This window comes from Octodon degus, unplaced genomic scaffold (genome assembly GCF_000260255.1).
Source record: "Octodon degus isolate 3935 unplaced genomic scaffold, OctDeg1.0 scaffold00273, whole genome shotgun sequence".
Classification (NCBI taxonomy): Eukaryota; Metazoa; Chordata; class Mammalia; order Rodentia; family Octodontidae; genus Octodon; species Octodon degus.
In genome coordinates, this window is record NW_004524849.1 from 1187425 (window position 1) to 1205717 (window position 18293).

Below are 18293 nucleotides of genomic sequence, written 5' to 3' on the forward strand. Positions count from 1 at the left end.
GGCATCCTTGCCACACTGTGATTTCTGATTTTAAGGCCAGACTGATATATATGATAGACTGTGTTACGTTGTTTCTAGAATTTCTAACTGATCACTACTCAGGAATCAAGGCTGGAAAGGGCATTTATCCGGCATGCACGAGTCCTTGGATTCTCCTCCAACAGCTGTGCATGCACACACACACACACACACACACACACACACACACACACACACACACAATTTAAGAATCAGGAAACTCCCTGCAACAGGAGGAATGTCTCTGTGTTCGTTCCACCTGTGCCCTCCTTATCCTTCCTGGTGACATTTTTACATGATAAAATGCTGTCTTTGAGAATAATACAGTTTGAGCCAAATAGAAAAAAGGTATTTTTTCTAGAGAAAATTTATTATAGTCATTGAATTCAGAAGTGAAGAGAATATAAAGTAAGGATATTAATCATATAGAGATTTTACATCATGATTCTTACATTGTCTGAAATATATGAGATTATTTTATGTGTGTGTGTGTGTACATATACACATTCTATTTAAAGAAATTTGAAATTCCTCCGGAAATGACGTGCTGTTACTTCCCTTTTGCGATAAATATAATGTTGGAAAAGCTTCTGTTTCCTTTTCTTTAGTTGAATCTCATCACTTTCCTTCTGGAATGCCAAGTTTTGTTTTCTCAAGCTCTTTACTATAACAGTGCTTCAAACCGTGGAAAATTTTCTGTATGGGGCTGGAAGTGTAGCTTAGTGGCAGAATGCTCACCTAGCGTGTGTGAAGCTTTGGGTTTGATCTCCAGCACTACACACACACACACACACACACACACACACGACAAACAGACAAAAACTGGGATAATTATGTCGTCGTTTTCACACATTCAAGTGTGACAAATATCATTCTTGTAATCTTTCCCCCAATATTGTGATACAGATTTTAGCTACTGGTAAAGGCTGAAATGAACAATAGTGATCTAAGGCCTTGGACATACATTAGAGAAAAGTGAGATGAGTCAAAGAAGCTGGCAGTGATTTTTTTAAGCATGTGGAATTTCATGGTGGAAGGTGTTACGAAGTTTTCATGGAGGGTTTGCAATTGATGTTCATTTCAGTCAATTCAAATAGTCTAAGAATGCAATTGAATCTAATCAAAGTGATTGTAACAAAAAATGGGAAAAAGGAGGGATAAGGAACATAGCAAAAATGAGATTTAAAGTTCCCAAAATTTAAAAGAATTTGAGATTATAATGTGAAAGGAGTATGTTTAATATTAAAATGAAAGAAGATATAGATAAGTAACTTTCTACATAAAAGAGCCTGACATTGTCTTTAAAATGTTTGAACAAGACAGTGAAAACAATGCATTTTAGGAGTGTAGGTTGAGACCTCCTGAGCAGAAATTAATGTCCTAATAATTGAGGAATAAATCAATATCAATAATCAGTGATTCAAAAAGAAGAAAAATCAGTCATTGAGGGCTTTCTGTGTGTTACAGAAAGTAAACAGACATCACAATCCGACTCTGTCCCTCCATCCAACCTGTAGCCTGGCAAACAGGGAAAATGACAACACCGCCCTTGCCACCTCCACGGTTGAGGTGTGTGCCAGCTTACTCCAGGCATGAAGTAGGTCAGTGCCAGTGAACCTACGGCATGCATACCACAGTAGGCCGTTTTTATCACTGAAAACTCTAAAAGGTTCACCATCACTGATCAGGTGCTTTATATTTTCTTTTATGAGCACAAGCACCCTAAATATTGCCCTTACGTTGTAGGTGTATGATTCACAAAAGTTGTATGCTTTGACTAAGATCAACCAGTTGATTAAGTGGCAGGTCTGGTGTTTGAACTCAGGTTCAGCTAACACCGAGACCAGAGTCTGCTACCCAGGGCTTTTGATCTTAGACCTGCCGTCTCAGAGAATATGGGGATCTCAGCTGCTTCTGATGATCTCCTCCTACGCTTGCCTACATCAGAGTAAAGAGCCGGCAGAGGTACGTGAAGGATGAGCTGATGGTATCACTCTTGTGATTGCAATTTTAGATTGTTATTCTGTATTCTGAGATCTTTTGACTTGACATTATTTCCTGTAATCCATGCTGTTTTGTGAGGCTGCTGGTTTATTATGGAACGAATCCCCTGAGCAAGGTCCCTCAAGCAGCTGTTATGAAATGTGGAAGTTAGACTTGTTTCCTGGGGAAGGAGATGGGTTGAAGGATGTGGGGAAAGAAGGAAGGCCAAATTAGTCAGGGCCATCAACGGAGAACCTGCTTCCTGTTCTCAGTGCCTGGTAGCAACAGGCCTTACCAATGGAAACTCCCTTTAAATGGCCAAAGCATACAAGAGCTCCACAGTTTTTTTGATAAAGGTCTGTTTATAACATGAAGCCCCCTTCTTGGACTGTGGAAAATTGATTTTGTCTTTTGTCTGTTTGGACTTGACCTCCTTGGGCTTGAGGAGGGCCTTGATAGCCTCGGCGTATACATTCATGGCCTTGGCACTGTTTGCTTGCATCTTCTTGAAGGCCTTCTTGTGTGCTTCTTGGCAAAAAACATGTTCTTAAGGAACTTGGGATCTGCCCCCTTCAGAGATTTGTATCTTTGCGACTGAGGTTTCTTGATGCTATTTCTGTGCCATTTTGGGGACTGGTTGTGCGTGGCGTGGTTCTTGCACTTGGCCATAACTGCACTGTAAACCGCAGCTGCCAAGCGCGTGGAACTGTTTTTTGTCTGTTTGCTTTTGCCATGTTGGGGACTGAACCCACAGCCTTTGCACTGTGCTACATCTCTAGACCTTTATTTTGAGACAGCCTCTTACTACTGTCCAAGTTGCCCAGGCCAGGCTCAAACTTGTGATTCTTTTGCCTCAGTCTCCCACAGTACCAGTATTATGGAAAATGAGCTATTGATGTCCCAAAAAGATAATTTCAGCGAGGGGCAGTGCTCTTTTCTAATGGTAGCTAGATGATATGGACTGCTGAATAGGCATAATGCCTGGGATAAATACTCTATACAGTATAATAATCCTATCTATTATTATTCCCACTTTACAGATGAGGAACATGGGAAGGTAAGGAACATTCCCAAGTTCGTACAGTGAACAAGTGAAAGTGCTTGAATTGAACCCAGGCCTTAACCTCTACACTATGTGGCCTCTGTTTCTTCCCCTCTGATAATAATGAAAATGTTTTTCTTAGGTACTTAGTGTGGGAATGAAAGGCAGATGTGTGAGTAACCTTGACTTTGGGTAATTAGTTTCAGGCTCATCTAATCCTACTGTTGGCTATCTCCAGTCACACTTACTGGTATTTCTTGAGTCTTCTTTTCAGAATCTTTCTCCCTCCTCCTTGCCTTGCAGTTTTTTTGTTTGTTTGTTTTTGTTTTTGTTTTTGTTTTTGTTTGTTTGTTTCTTTTTTGATAGCTCCCTGTCCTTGTCTTTTGCTTTGGCTTTGTTGGCATTTACTTCTTTGTTCCTATCTCAATCCCTCTTTCACTTCCTCTCCCAGTAGTGTAACCCTTATTTACCACTGATAGCCAAATGGGAGGGAAAGTACAAGAAGCCCTGCAAGACAACCTTGACAAGTCCTAATAATGTTTCCATCCTTTCTAGAAAAAGAAAGAAAGAATGAAAAAAGGCTCTGTACCTTCCTTTGTTTCCTCATCAGGGAAGGCATGTAGCGGGAGGCTCAGAGGCAACCTCTATCTGGCAGCCTTTCCTGACTCAGAGGAGCGTCAAACTGTAACAAGAAGGACAAGGTGAAGAATCCAGCACAGAGGCAGTGTTGAAGTTGACTTGGCCTTCATTTCCTCAGGCATTAGGACAAAGGCATTAGGTCCCACCCTGAGGCCTGGCAAAGGCCACAGCCACAGTTCTTTCAAGGCCCACAGACCTTTAAGAACATAGATCTTGTTTCCTTTTTGTTATCTACAGGATGAGACCTAGCTTTTGGAGCATGTTCTAAAATAGAAAAAAAAATATTTTGCTCCTTTAAAAAAAGTTCCATGTCATATCTTCTGCTGATGAAGGCCTACAATAAATTATTATCTCAAATTGATTTCAGGGGAGAGAAAAGAGCTCTAAATGGACAGAGTTGTTCTTTTTGTCTTGGCTTAGCAAATATATATTGTGGGAGGATGATTTTATAAATAGAAAAATTTATTAAATGGTTTACTAATTCTAGAGTATTTTATCACCTGTGGAATTTTAGTGTTCTTGAATATTTTCCCCCAAACTCACTGCATTTATTAAGCACCTGCAGTTTGATTATAATTGGCATTGCACACCTAAAAGTTCCCAGGGTGCTCACTTCCTGTACTCTTCCCTATACCTTGCTGCCAAGGCATCTAAAACCTTTTAATGAGGTGTGGTAAAGTGTGAGCTCTGATTGGCTAAGAAATCAATGAGTATAGCAAACCTGGTGCTGTGATTCCCCTGACCTTCCATACTTTAAGCATGTCTTCTTTACATCCCCTCAGTGCTGGCTGTCTCTGACCTCAGGACTTGTGCCTGCATTGCAGCGTCCTCTCCCGGTGCCTCCCACTTATCCTTAAGATCTCAGCTTTAATATCCTCATGGAGGCCCTCACCCCAGCCTTGACCAATTTGGCTCCCATGAAGTTAAATGCTTCTAGAGGACCCTGGATGCCTCTTGGTGTGACCCTCCTTACATAATCAGTTTCTGTGAACATGAAAAATGAAGGACATGCTCATTATTAGTTTAATCTGTGACCTAATTCTCTCTAATGGTCTGTTTGCTAGAGGGAAAGGGCTTGAGAGTTCCATATTTAGAATCTGAGCATGTCTTTCTTTCCCTGCTGGCCATTGTGGTAGGTTGGAAAAGCCTCACACGCCACAAACCTTGCATGTTGCCAAGAATGTGTGATGTGGAAAACACTACTCTGGCTGTCTCCTCTGCTGTTGCATTTGCCTGCTGCCCTGGCCTACCTGCCTCACAGAACTTACTCGGGTTAACATCCCCTGGGGTCTGTGGAGTTGCTTGCAACCATGAAAGGTTACACTGGCTAGGAAGGCCACACGCTGTCTTTTCTCTTTATTGATGCGGGCTATCTCACAATTCATCTTTCCATATGGTTTCAGGAACTATTTCGTTGGTCTTTGCAGGTCACTCAAGAATCATGTTTGCTAGTTAATATTATAGCTTAATATCTTTCCATTGATCTGTCCCAGGGAGTATGCCTTAGACTGTGTGTGTGTGTGTGTGTGTGTGTGTGTGTGTATACTTTGTTCACAAAGTTTATCTTCCTCCTGTAGGCCCAGAGCCACATGTGTTATGATGTAGCTCTGTGTCCTTTTGTGATAACTAGAAAATTCCTGATTTGATTTCCATGAGTACTGATTGATTTCAGCAACCCATTTTACAATTTTCAGTCCCTTCCTCTTGTGACTTTCAGAAACTAGTTGAGGTTCTGATAGTTGTGTCTCTATCCAGGTATCTCAAAATGTCTTTATTGACATTGTGTTGTTGAAGTCACAACTGCTTGGTATCAGGAGCAGCAGGTATTTCTGCCTCTTTTCTAAATAGGAGTCAGTGAAATTAACTGACTTATCTGATTCTCTTCATTGCAGTGAGGAATCAGGTTTTCCTTCTCCAAGGCTCCTTTCTTGGTCTGTGCATTGAGCCAAGTGACTTCTCTAGTCTGACATTGACGCAGTCACACTTTTCCTCTATGTTTGTGACTTCCCGTTAATGTTCTGTCCATCCTCCTGTTTAGAGCTGGTTAGGATGTAAGTTGGGTCTTAGGAGTAGAACCCGGCAGAATAAGACTGAAGGCCATTGTCCACAATTGCATTTTCTGTGTCATGCTGTTGTGATATTCCTTTCTTTTGTGGAATCTTAAAAGTTTCACATTTGTATCTGCTTCCTACTACATCAGGAACAGAAAGTTTCTTCCCAACACTGGCAAACATAAAGCTACTGTGAGCTTTGGGCAAGGGTCCAGGCCTTTCCAGAAAGCCTCTCTCCCTGGCATGCTGAGAAACACTTGGCCGATTAGGAGGGCAGGGGTCTGTCTTGCATTTTTTCATGCTGCTTGTGATGTCTTTCCCTTCCTTTGTTTCTTCTTCCTCCTCCTCCTGTGGCCCTCTTTTGTGCGACAAATGCTTTTTCTGGCAAACTCAGCAATGAACTTTCAAAGCCTCTTTAGGTGAAGTCACTGTCACAGAGGGAGATGGAGATTACCAGAGCTAGTTGAAAATGTCAGGTTTAGGAGGAAAGAGGATATATCGACAGACAGGCCTGATTGAGGCCACAGTTTGTCCTCAGCACTCCTTCGGGTGTCTGAGGCTACAGCTTTCTGTGGATGTGAGTTCTCCAAAACATGCCCTGCAGAACAACTCACAGACAGACTGAGATGTCAACCTGGATATTCTTTGTATAATTGCAATTGTGATGAACCTGAACATTACTTAACTATCTGCCTACTGGTAGAATAACTGAAATAAATTATGGCATGGCCATGTCATGAAACACTGCAGTCAAGAGAATAAGATACATCTAGAGGTAGTGAGCTGAAAGATGTTTATAACATAATGCTCAGAGGGGGGAAAAGTTGATATATATATACCTGTTATTTTTGTGGTATTGGGGATTGAGCCCAGGACCTCCTAAATGATTTGCATCCTTAACTCTTTTAGTTTTTATTTTTTGTCTTGCTGAATTGCCCATGATGGGCTTGAACTTGTTTTCTTCCTGCTTTAGCCTCCCAGAGTTCTAGGATTGCGAGTGTGTGCCTGGCTTTGAATACACATGCTATGTATAATCAAATATGTGTCTAGAAATGATACGCTTCCTGTGTAAAACAGTCTGGAAGGATATACTCCAGACTATTAATAACAGGTCATGGGAGTGGGATAAGAGTGAGGGTGTATGTGTAAGATTTACTATTTCTATAAAAATGAGTTTTATAACTGCAAAATTAATAACTAATAACAATTAAAGAGTAAATGATATATTATTCTCACTAACTTTTACCTATAATTTTAAATTTTAGTGTGAGAGGTCTTCTGTTTTGAAACCTGATGGGTCATTAGGTTGTCTGTCTAATTGTTAGATCAATGATCTTGTTGACTTTTATTATGTGATGTAAATTTCTCTGTATCCATATTTGTGTCTTCATTAGTATTATTGGGAGAGATCTTCTCCCTGATATTCTTAGCAAGTGCTAGGAATTAAATAAATCAATTTATCCTTCTTTTGAGAAGTGGGCATGTGTTCTTCCTACAGGAATCAGCCTGCTGTATGCATATGGCACAGTCTCCCACATTCTGGTTACCTGTTTATGTATCCAGCATAGTTCTCAGCTCACTGCTGATCAAGAAGAAGGCAGTTACTCACAGGCAATATCATAGTGCTATAAAATGAAATATTAGCGCAACACTTTCTTTCATTCACAATATTTGGTTTTGAGGAAGAAAGAAGAAATAATGAATACAAGATGAGGGCCCACACAATAAGCCCGTTGGTTTAATTTTATTCATGTTTTCAATTACCCTCAGAGCCCAGATTACTTTCTACAGGCTTTCTGGAAATAATGAAATGTTTTAAATAATTTTATTTAATGTGGATAAAGAGTTCAACTATTGGATTATTTGTGTGACTTTTATTTGATAGTTTTATGTCATCTACTTTTGATCTAGATAATTGAATATTATAGCCCCAAATGGCTTCTAGGCCACACTAGAGAAAGAATTATGTACACAATAGAGAAGACGTTTAACACATCAGTTTACTATATGTTCTATTTTGAGTCCAACAGTTAAATGTTGAATGGGATTTAGGCATTTTTATGCTCTGACCATTGTCTAGCTTTTTGGTATGAAAGTCATGTAGACCTGTGAAAGCCCAGGCTGTAATTTTACATATATGGATAATAATAACTTTCAATCATAATAACATCTTAATTAAATAGTTTATAGTACAGTGTATCACAATGAGGAGAATGCTTCCAATGGGAAGCACTGCCATTAAATAATAATGGTAATTTTAAAACTTGCAAACATTTTTTGACTGAAAACACTTTGGTCAGTGAGGTCTGTAGCTAAGATCGTGTTGTGTGTCTATACGAATATATGCGTGGATCAGTGTGTAGTCCTTGCCAACATCAGTGAAAGTGCTTTTGTTTTCATATATTTGGTACAGGGTCTATAGGGTCTCACTGCATAGATTGGACTCATAGTGATTCTCCTATTTGCAGCCTCTCAAGCACTGGGATTACAGGTGCTTGCCACCATGCTCAGTCTCAACTGACATCTCAGCACACTGTGAGGGCTGGCATGGCACCCTGGGGATTGAACTGCAGCCGCTGTGCTCTGCCTAAGCAGGCGCTTTAGTCCGCTGAGCTATCTGGCTGGCCCTACTGAAAGTGCTTTGGCTGCACAGGCGGCAAACTTTAGGAAGGCAGAATCAGAAGTGTCTGGGAGGCTGCGTATGTAGCCTAGGATACTAGCACTCTAGCTATTTTACCCTTATTGTCATTCATTCTTCTCTGAGTGGGGGGCTGCTCTCTATTGGCAGACAGCACCCCGTGAGTGCACACGCTACGACCCTGTCTCGGTGCTTCGGAGCCTCATTTTTCTCAAAGTGGACCCTGAAGGGACCCTGTGACCCATGGAGCCACCAGAGGAAACCATCCTTGAAGTGACTTTGCCTATCAAATTTTTCTCAAGTCGCTTTCAAAGACGTAACTTCTTTGTCCCATTTCTCCCATTTGAAGCATTCTCCTCACTATAACTTGAGAAGCAAAAGGATAATTTCATGCGGACATTTCTGATGCTCACAGTGCAGGTGTGGTGAGCTTTATAAAATTAGGTTTATGTACTTATCTTTTCTAAGGAAGGAAAGTGAGGCGGCTCACCTACTGGTGGATGACCTACGGGTGGTCAGCTATCTCCTGAAGTATTAGTGGGCTAGATTTTGTGGTCTTTGATTTGAGAGAGTACAGAATTGGAAACCATATAATCTCATTATGTATAGATTGCTTTGAACTCAAACTTACTAAATCCTCTGCATGTCTTTTTGTGCACTGGATGTATTTTTCTAAAATTTAAGTTTCGGGCTGGTGAGATGGCTCAGTGGTCTAAAGCACCTACTTAGAACAAACTTAGCAAACACAGGGACCTCGGTTCAATCCCCCAGCACCACATGCCAGCCAGCCCCGCCCCCTGGTGGGCTGAGCTGGCCACACACACACACACACACACACACATAAATAAATAAATTTTAAAAAAAAATTTAAAAAAATAAAATTTAAGTTTCTTTTTTTTGAGCCTTATCAATCGTCACCATCCCTCCTCTTGAATCCTCCTTAACCTCCTCTTTAATCCTCCACCACTGAAAATAAAAATAATACAGCTTGTTAGGAAATGCTTTAAATTTGCTTCTGTGTCCAGAAACGCATAGGTGAGTTATCTGTTGACCACCTGACCGTGTTTTCTCCAGTGTGTACCTGGAATAGCCCCCGCCCAGGTGCAGGCCTTGCTTGGAGCACACAGCCTGTTGGGTGCAGTGATTCTCCATTTCTCTTCCTCAGTGCCATCGCGTCAATCCTAAGGGCCTGGCTTGACCAGTGTGCAGAAGACTTCCGGGAGCCGCCTCACTTCCCCTGCTTACAAAAACTGCTGGATTATCTCAAAAGGATGATGCCAGGCTCTGACCCAGAAAGAAGGGCGCAGAATCTTCTTGAGCAGTTTCAGAAGCAAGAAGTGGAAACGGACAGTGAGTACTTGTGGGTCTTGAGTAAGAATCTAGATTCTGATCCAGCATCACAGAGGTTCAGCAACCCTCGAACAAGGAACCAGGAAATCCTCATGACAAGCTGCTAGGCAACTGGTATGGTTATAAAATTACTGAGGTGCTAATTTCACTTTTTGTTTTGAGACAAGGTGTTGCTATGTAGTTTATGTAAGCTTTGAACTCAGTATGTGGCCCGGATGTCCTCAAACTCACAGCAAAATCCACCTCCTGAGTGCTGGGATTATAGGACTGCACCAGCATGCCCAGTGAAGTGCTAATTTCAGAGCCTTAACACTTTAAAAAGTGTGGGGAGGGGGCTTTTAAAGACCACATACTTTGCTTCTGTATTTTATAGATGAAATTGAAACTGATTCCAAGGAATTACTTCCTAGGATTTCTTTCGTTACCAGGAAGGTTTCCCTTCTAATTCCCTTGTCAGGATGTGCCATGCTGACCCTGAACTTGCTTTTTATTATCTGCCTAATGGTTCATCCTTCAATCAAATAGGAACCCATCATACACGCCCCTATCAGCAAGCAAGAAATTAAAAGCACAATTTATGCACATAAGGAAATTTAACAATGAAGCCCTTTATCTATACAATTAATTTATTGATAATTATAAGTAGTTCATCTTGATAAAAAGTACCTCCTCAGTCCCTAACAAAAACATAGAGAGGTGTTTCTCTTTCACTGTAGAAAGTGCTTCCCTGGCACCACCATCACTGTCACTGAGCATTTCTAATGGCCTCATCAACAGAAGCTAGTGAGGCTGTTTTTTCCTATTGGAGGAACTGACCTCCTATTTTCAAGGACAAAGGAAAGGCCCCCACTGTTGGTCATGGGGTACTTGGAACTATCAGGCTTTGTCAAAATTATGAAAGAAGTTTGGTCAGGCTTAAAGTGTGATGTTTGATCTCGCCACTGGGGTGCTGGGCGATGGTTACCATGGCAGCTGACCCACTTGGAGTCTCTGACGGGCATTTCCGTGAAGCCATGCCTGGTTTCCTCAGTGAGAGAAAGGAAGTGAGTCCTCCACGCAGATAAGGGAAGCTGCCTCAGCTCCAAAGAAAATACAGTAACCCTAAGTTCACACACTACCTGTTGAATTTTTTCCGCCTGAGGGACCAAATGGGGGGTTGTGATTGCATCATTAGAAGCCTCCTGCCAAAGGCTTTATATCTTCGATGACTTCATCTGCCTGGAATGCCAGATGCCAGGGGCACTCCTCCAGCTGCGGGCCTCAGGCCCCTCAGGGCCTCCCCTGGCTTCGTGCTGTAGTGGGAAATGCTGCAGGAGCCCAGCTCCACCCACTGGGACTGCCGATGGCTACAGGCCTAATTGGGGAACTGGTGGGACCAGTCCTTTGTCAACCACCCAGGCCCTGGAAGGCAGAGTCCCTTTGGCAGGCTGAGGCTAGGGAGATGTAGCGTGCCTGAGTTCATGAAAATGTTCAGGCAATGCCTAAGAAAAAAAAAATCTTTTTCTAAGTTTGGAAAGTTTTAATCAAAAAAAGCTCTAAGCTCTGCTTATTAAGTATAGGAGTCATCATTGAAAGGAAGTTTTAGGAGTTTGGTTCCAGTACACTTATTTTACCCAATATCACTCCAGTAAAAATAAACTTCCCTATATTTTTCAGAAGTAAAAATTATGCTTTAGGACCAGCAAGATGGCTCAGTAGACTAAGAGCCTGCTTAGGCAAGCACAGGGACCGGGGTTCGATCCCTGGTACCACATGGCTGTACTGGCCCCACCCACAGGCACCCTGAGCCAATGAGACCAGGCATAGTGGCACACACCTGTAATCCCTGCGCTGGGGAGGCTGAAAACAAGAGGATCACTATGAGTCTGAGCTGCGTAGTGAGACCTTATACCAAATACATTACCAAAAAAAAAAAGAATTATGTTTTAGGTTTTTACTTATCTCTGAAGGACAGAAATTGAAACAGTAAAAGCATGGACCTAGCCCCAGAGACAACCGACCGTGCCGTCTTTGTGTGTGCCAATGTTTTGTATGCATATTGTACTGCTACAGTATTTGTTGAATGAACAGGAAGAGTAATCCTTAGCACATACACCTCTTGGCTAACATGGGCCAGCTTCTGCACTGCTTTAAATAGGACCAGTGAGATGGCTCAGCAGACTAAGCACCTGCTTAGGCAAGCACAGGGTCTGGGGCTTGATCCCTGGTACCACATGCTGTGCTGGCCCTGCCCACAGGCATGCATATTTATACAGTAGCTGTCAAGAAGGATGAGAGGCACTTTTTGAACCTTTGTTGGGACTGCAAGTTTCTTATTTCTCCACTGAATGAATGCACTATCAGAGTTCTCTGGAGGAAAACTGATGAAATCAGACTGCTTAACATCCCCATATCATGGGGTTTTGTCTTCCTCTGTTAACTGGTGATTGCTTTGTAACTCAGACTCAGGGGACTCTATATTTTCCAGTTATAACTCATCCTCATTCACATCAAGACCTTCAACTCTGGGATCAGAGGGCAATCCTTACGTCACTGGCCTACAGAGCAGGCTGGCACCATGTGGTATCCCAGCAGGGAGAATGTAGGGGCCATTCTCAGAAGCCCTGTTCCCTAGGAAACCTAGAAAAAGCCACACCAGTGTGATCCAAGATGTCTAAAAAAGTCTTCCATTCTACAAAGAAAGAGAGAAAAGGCTGAAAACATTCCGGGGGAGTAGTAACATGCTGATTTAAATTTTTGCCAGGATATAACTGAGTACAACTAGTTTTTCCCTGTAAATGGGTTTGGCAGGAGGGAGAGTAAGGAGTTGAAGGGGCATGAGGTTGGGAAATGACCCGAGATTAGGGGAAAAGTTGCAGGGAAGGGAGGCTGGGGATGCCAGCCTAACTTCATCTAATTCAGATCTCTTCAGTTTGAGACTGAAGGGCCTGTTTCAGGTGTGCAGCTCTTCATTTTTTTTTATTTGAAGTTCTAGGTAATAACTTTCTCTCACTTTTTTGGGCTTTGCTCTATGTAATTTGCTTATAAATGCTCTTATCCATAATAAGGCTCAGGTGAATCAAATTTAAGTCTATTGTACTACTTCATGTATGTCAAGCTTCTGGTGAAAGCTAAAAGCATCTCTGAATAGTTTGAGAATGCTGAAAACTTCTGAGAATTCTGAGGGCTTTGTCAGCATTTCTAAGATGTAACTTACCCAGCTCCCCTACTCAAGGCTGGCCTGCCTTCATGCCCTGTCCTTCAGGCTTCTGAGTCAAGGTGATCCATCAGCCAGTTTGGTGGTCAATGTGTAGCAATTGGCAGGGTTAGTGCTGGAGTCTGAGGGTGCCTGAGATGAGTGTCACTGCTCAATTTAGGCCCAGCTTTGTTTCTCCAAACTTGACCTCACTTGGTCTAGAGATGGTTTTTGGAGTGATAGCACGAGGCCTAGGAAATTCATTAATAATTTGAGAACAAGCAGAGGTTGGGCCTCCATTTCACTTGAGTCATGCTTGCTTCCCCTTCTATGGGTTTCCTGGAGCACAGCCCTCTTGTTCTGACCTGAAAGGAGTCCAGTTTGACTCTGAAGTAAAGCTGTCTCTGGTGGCACCTGGTGACTGACTTCTTTTCTCCATATGTGATCAGATGGGCCTCCCAGCTCCATCTCCTTCAGCCTGGAAGAGGACGAAGAGCCGGAGGGTGCAGGGCCAGTGGAGTTCACCTGCTTCTCAGAAGATCTTGTGGCAGAGCAGCTCACGTATATGGATGCAGTAGGTTTTGTTTTTCACTATTTTTCATCAGTGTGTGTTTGCATTATGTAATGATTCCATTCTATGTGGGAAGTTGGTCACATGTATCCCATATCTCAATTTTTTTTGGGGGGAAATCTCCTTTCTCTTCTCTCTCCCCCTTGATGCCCTTCCCATTCGAAAAAGATCTTTGTCCTTACCTCCTATTATTTATCTTTTATTTTTCTCTTTATTTGTATTTATATTTAAGCTTATGCATCTGATTTATTTCATTTAACACTGTGGTCTCAAGGTGTATCCATTTACCTACAGATGCCTCAAGTTTATCCTTGGCAGAGTGGTGTTCCGTCGTGTATAAGGACCATATTTTCTTTGCCCATTCATCTGTTGGTGGAAATCTAGGCTGCTTCCAAGATGTAGCTATTATGATTTGTGCTGCTATAAACACTGGTACACATGTATCACTGTAGTAGGATATCTTTAACTCTTTTGGAAGAGTTAGAAGAGAACAGCTGACCCAAATGAAATATCTAGTTTTAATTTTTTGAGGACTCCCCATACTTATGTTCATAGTTTTTTGTGTTTGTTTTGAGACAACATTTCATTATGTAGTCCACACTGGTCCTGAACTCACTCTGTTACCCTGGCTGTCCTGGAATTTGCCATCCTCCTGCCTCAGCCTCTGGAGTGCTAGGATCACAGGAGTGTGCCGCCATGCCTGGAAGCAGGACATCTCCTTTCTCAGATGTGCTTCTGTTTCAAATGTGGGGCAGTGACATTACTAGTGACCCCAAAAAGGCCGTGGGGTAAAGTGATTGATGCCTTTTTGCATCTCTGAGAGAGGCTGTGCCTGTAAGTGCAGTGCTAAAATGTCACTTGAATCAATCCTCTGAATAATTCAGGCCTAAGCTCTTCTTGCAACCCAGGGTGAAGACGCATATTACTTGGCGCTGAAATCGCAGAGAGAAATAAGAATGCTAATCCTAGTGAAACCAGATCTACTGGGTTCCATGGGTATTTCTCTCCCTTTAAAGTCATAAATATTTCAAGAGCTGAACTGTTTATTTGGAAGATTGTAAAGGGGTCATAGTATAAGTTAAAATAAAATAAATTCATTGAATCCACATGTGACTGTGTTTGGCAGCTCATTTCCATGTGTGCTTCCTGTACTTTTGAAGTTTGAATATTGTTGTTAGCTGTACATATTTGATTATGTCAGTCACATTTCATAGGTCAATATTATCTGAGAAATATTGTTAAGGGGGATTATTCAGAACTATTACAGTGGTTTTAACTCTTATGTGCTTAATTTTCCTTTTTTTTTTTTTTTTTTTTTTTGGTGTGTGTGTTACTGGGGATTAAACCTGAGAGTCCCTACCCCTAACTATGACTCCAGTCCTTTTTAAAATTCTTATTGTTGTGAGACAGGATTTCCCTAACTTGCCAAGACTGGCCTTGAACTTGCAATCCTCCTGCCTTGCCTTCACGGCAGTTGACCTTACAGGTGTGGATCACTGTGCCCAGCTGCATTAACTTACTTTTGATAAAACAGTATTGAAAGTAGCAAAGAATTTCCCTCCAATAAACAGGAGATAAGAATCAGAAGCAAACAAGTAGTTTATATAAGTAAGTTTTACTGTTTTCCCCTCTGTAACCCATGTTAAATAAATTCTTGCAGAAATGAAAATATAATTCGGTGAACATATTTTTTTTTTGGTTGCTGTTGGCACAATTGATAGTACTTATAAGAAAAAGCAAGAAAATTTTATTTTAATTTTAAGGAAAGTCCCGGGATCCAGGTTTCCAATCCCCTTCTTTTACTGTGTATTGTTGAATGCTTTTTCCTTTCGCATGCTTCTTTTCTCTTTTAAGGACTGTGAAACAGTGACCCTGGTGGGTACAGACAGCATGTGATGTTTGCATGGGTCAGTTTTCAGGTGATCAGTGACATCCTAGATGTCAAGATCGCAAGTACACAGGAAATCCGTGGGGTATGATTTTGAGGTTAAAATAACTTTAAGTACTTTTTTGATCAGGAGGATAGATCTTGTTTGATTTACCTTGCAAGACAGGTAAGTTCAAATGTTTTGGGTCACTTAAATTTTTTTCTGGTCATCGTGTTCTATTTGCTTAGTTGAGTAGAGTTAAAAAGAACACGTAGGCTCTTCAGACCCATGAATATATTAATTATTTACCTTTGTCTGTTGAAATGACACCAAATGGCAAACTATGCAGGGAAGGATTATTTCTCTATTTATAAAATACTGATTTATGGGTGGCCTAGATAGTGTGCTTTTCCATGTGAAATGTGAGTGTTGTCACCCATGTCAGCTCCTCTTCTGTTCCAGCAACTATTCAAGAAGGTCGTTCCTCACCACTGCCTGGGCTGCATTTGGTCTCAAAGAGATAAGAAGGAAAACAAGCATTTGGCTCCTACCATCCGTGCGACCATCTCTCAGTTCAACACCCTTACCAAATGCGTGGTCAGCACTGTCCTGGGCAGCAAAGAACTCAAGACCCAGCAGAGAGCCAAAATCATTGAGAAGTGGATTAACATTGCTCATGTAATTGTCTTTTTAAAAATACTTTAAAAAAAAATTTTTTTTTTGCATTAGATAGCTATTGGAGAACATGCCATCATTGTATTTACATGGTTGATTGATGGGCAGTTAGAAGACCATATATGCAAGCCTGTTGGGTTCTGTTGTTCTATAGTAAGAAAACAAGTTGTCTTCTTACCTTGGGAACTTAGATAGTTTCCTCTTTAAAAAAAAACAAAACAAAAGAAAAACTGGTCTTCTGTTCACTTCTTTCCGCCCATGTCCTGAGCACTGCAGCTTCTCCAGGGAAAGACATTCCACCTGCCTTTTCCTTTCTGGTCACCACCGGCTGAACATCTGCCCTTGTTCAGTAAATATAAATCCCTGGTCTGTGTGTGCAGTAAACTGATCTCCATTCCAGAACGATCACCCGTACACCACGATATACCTGAGCATTGTGTATTCTGTAGGTTTGTGTGGATGGTACCTCCTCACAATCCTAAATATCTTTGCTAACGCATTGAGATACTTCACAGATGTCACATTAATCTGGGGCCCAGCTTCAGGCCTCAAATCAGAGAGTAGTAGTCCATCCCTAGACCCGGGTTACATTCCACTGAGTGCCAGAGTGTAATATCTTGGATTAATTAATTACATGCCAGATAACCCTCATTTATCAGCATCATATGTCATGACTGAAAAATTGACAGTATTCAGTTAATTGATCATATATTGTTTTCATAAACTAATCTACATAAACTGCAATATTATGTACTTGAAAGGCATAGCAATATAGGACACAGTTGAGTTGAAACACAGGGGCCAACACTAAATGGAGTTACCTCTGCCTGGGCAGCAGAGGAGTTGGCTATATTAATGCTACATAAGTGGAGGAGAGAGAAATCATTTCTGACAGGGCAATCAAGAAAGGATGAGGTGCTATTTGACTTTGATTCTGAAAAATAGGATTTTGGGAACTTGACTATTAAATTTTTATCATTTTTAAGTTTTTATAATTTTTTTTTCTAGATAAGAGATCACATCAGCAAAAAAGATTTTGAAAAATAATTGTTATGTAAACATCCTATTAGCTTGTATTCTGGACTAGGTGGGTCAACTCTCAACCAAAATATGTCTTGCTTTATTTCCCTTTGGATATATATTTTTCATTCAGCCTTTCTATCAGGTATAATGCCTAAGTTTTTCACATTCTCTTCTGTTGTTTTTGATGAAAGAGCAAGAATGTAATTATGCCAAAAATTGGCCTCATTTCTAGTGTTTAGGTGGGCTTTTATTACTTTTTTGTACATTAAAAAAGGAAAAAAGAAAAAAAAAAACATAAGTTGCATAAACAACTTTCTCAGATTCTAAGTTGGGCTCATTTCCCACTGAGTAACTCCAAAGAAATTCTAATGGAGCATGATAGCAGAATGGGATTTCTCTTCTTTTTCAAGTAATAGGAAAATATTTTTTGCTATAAATACCATAGCATTTACAATGCTCGATGTGTGTTAAAAGCACAGAGCTCATACATCCCACTTCATTCAACTGTATTTGTGTATATGACATAGTGTGGCTCAAACAATGACTTGATCCAACATAAATATAGCTTGAGCTTTTAGACAATAATGAGAAATATACAATTTGAATCACTGGAAGTATACTCCAGTTCTCATAGTACATGCAACAAAGCCATGAGCCCTCCCCCTTGATGATAACAGTTTTCTAATATTAAGTATGTTGTGTCTTGAATTCGTGCAGGGTAACTTAATAATGAAACTCAAGTGTTCCTGCCAAGGTTTATTTTACTGTTCTTGCATTTGTCACGGTCAGTTTCTATTGAGAAGATGTTTGAAAAATGATAATAATTTTACATGGAGAAAATATTTCTGACCTAATATGGCTTTATTTTCTTGGACTGGCCTGACTGCTGCATTTTTACTTTTGTATCACATCTTCTGGAAGCTACCTCCTTTTCTAGAAATGGGACCAGATGCCTTTTGTTTAAACCCTTAATTTAAGACTCTTTCTGAATAATAATATGTTCCATATGTTTATTACAATTTGCATGATATATCTGTGCCGGAGTCCCTTTAATTATTGCAAGTTTCCTGATTTTTTCAGAAAGCAACTTTGGGTTCTGAACCTTTGTTGAACCATGGTTTTATAATCTGAGTGCGCTCTCTCTCTCTCTCTCTCTCTCTCTCTCTCTCTCTCTCTCTCTCCCTCCCTCCCTCCCTCCCACACACACATACACTCTCTCTCTCTCTTTCTCTCCCTCCCCTTCCCCCTCTCTCCCTCCCT

At 41.0% G+C, this 18293-nt stretch overlaps 1 protein-coding gene across 1 annotated transcript in view; it reads left to right on the forward strand.

Moving 5' to 3' along the window:
* The window catches only part of Rgl1 (ral guanine nucleotide dissociation stimulator like 1), a 291802-nt gene that overhangs the window by 231117 nt on the left and 42392 nt on the right, over positions 1-18293 (forward strand). Inside the window, exons 5-9 of the mRNA XM_023706870.1 lie at positions 1765-1983; positions 5438-5505; positions 9537-9721; positions 13346-13470; positions 15798-16013. Coding sequence (XP_023562638.1) covers positions 1765-1983; positions 5438-5505; positions 9537-9721; positions 13346-13470; positions 15798-16013 — 813 coding nt within the window. The remainder of the gene's footprint in view (positions 1-1764; positions 1984-5437; positions 5506-9536; positions 9722-13345; positions 13471-15797; positions 16014-18293) is intronic.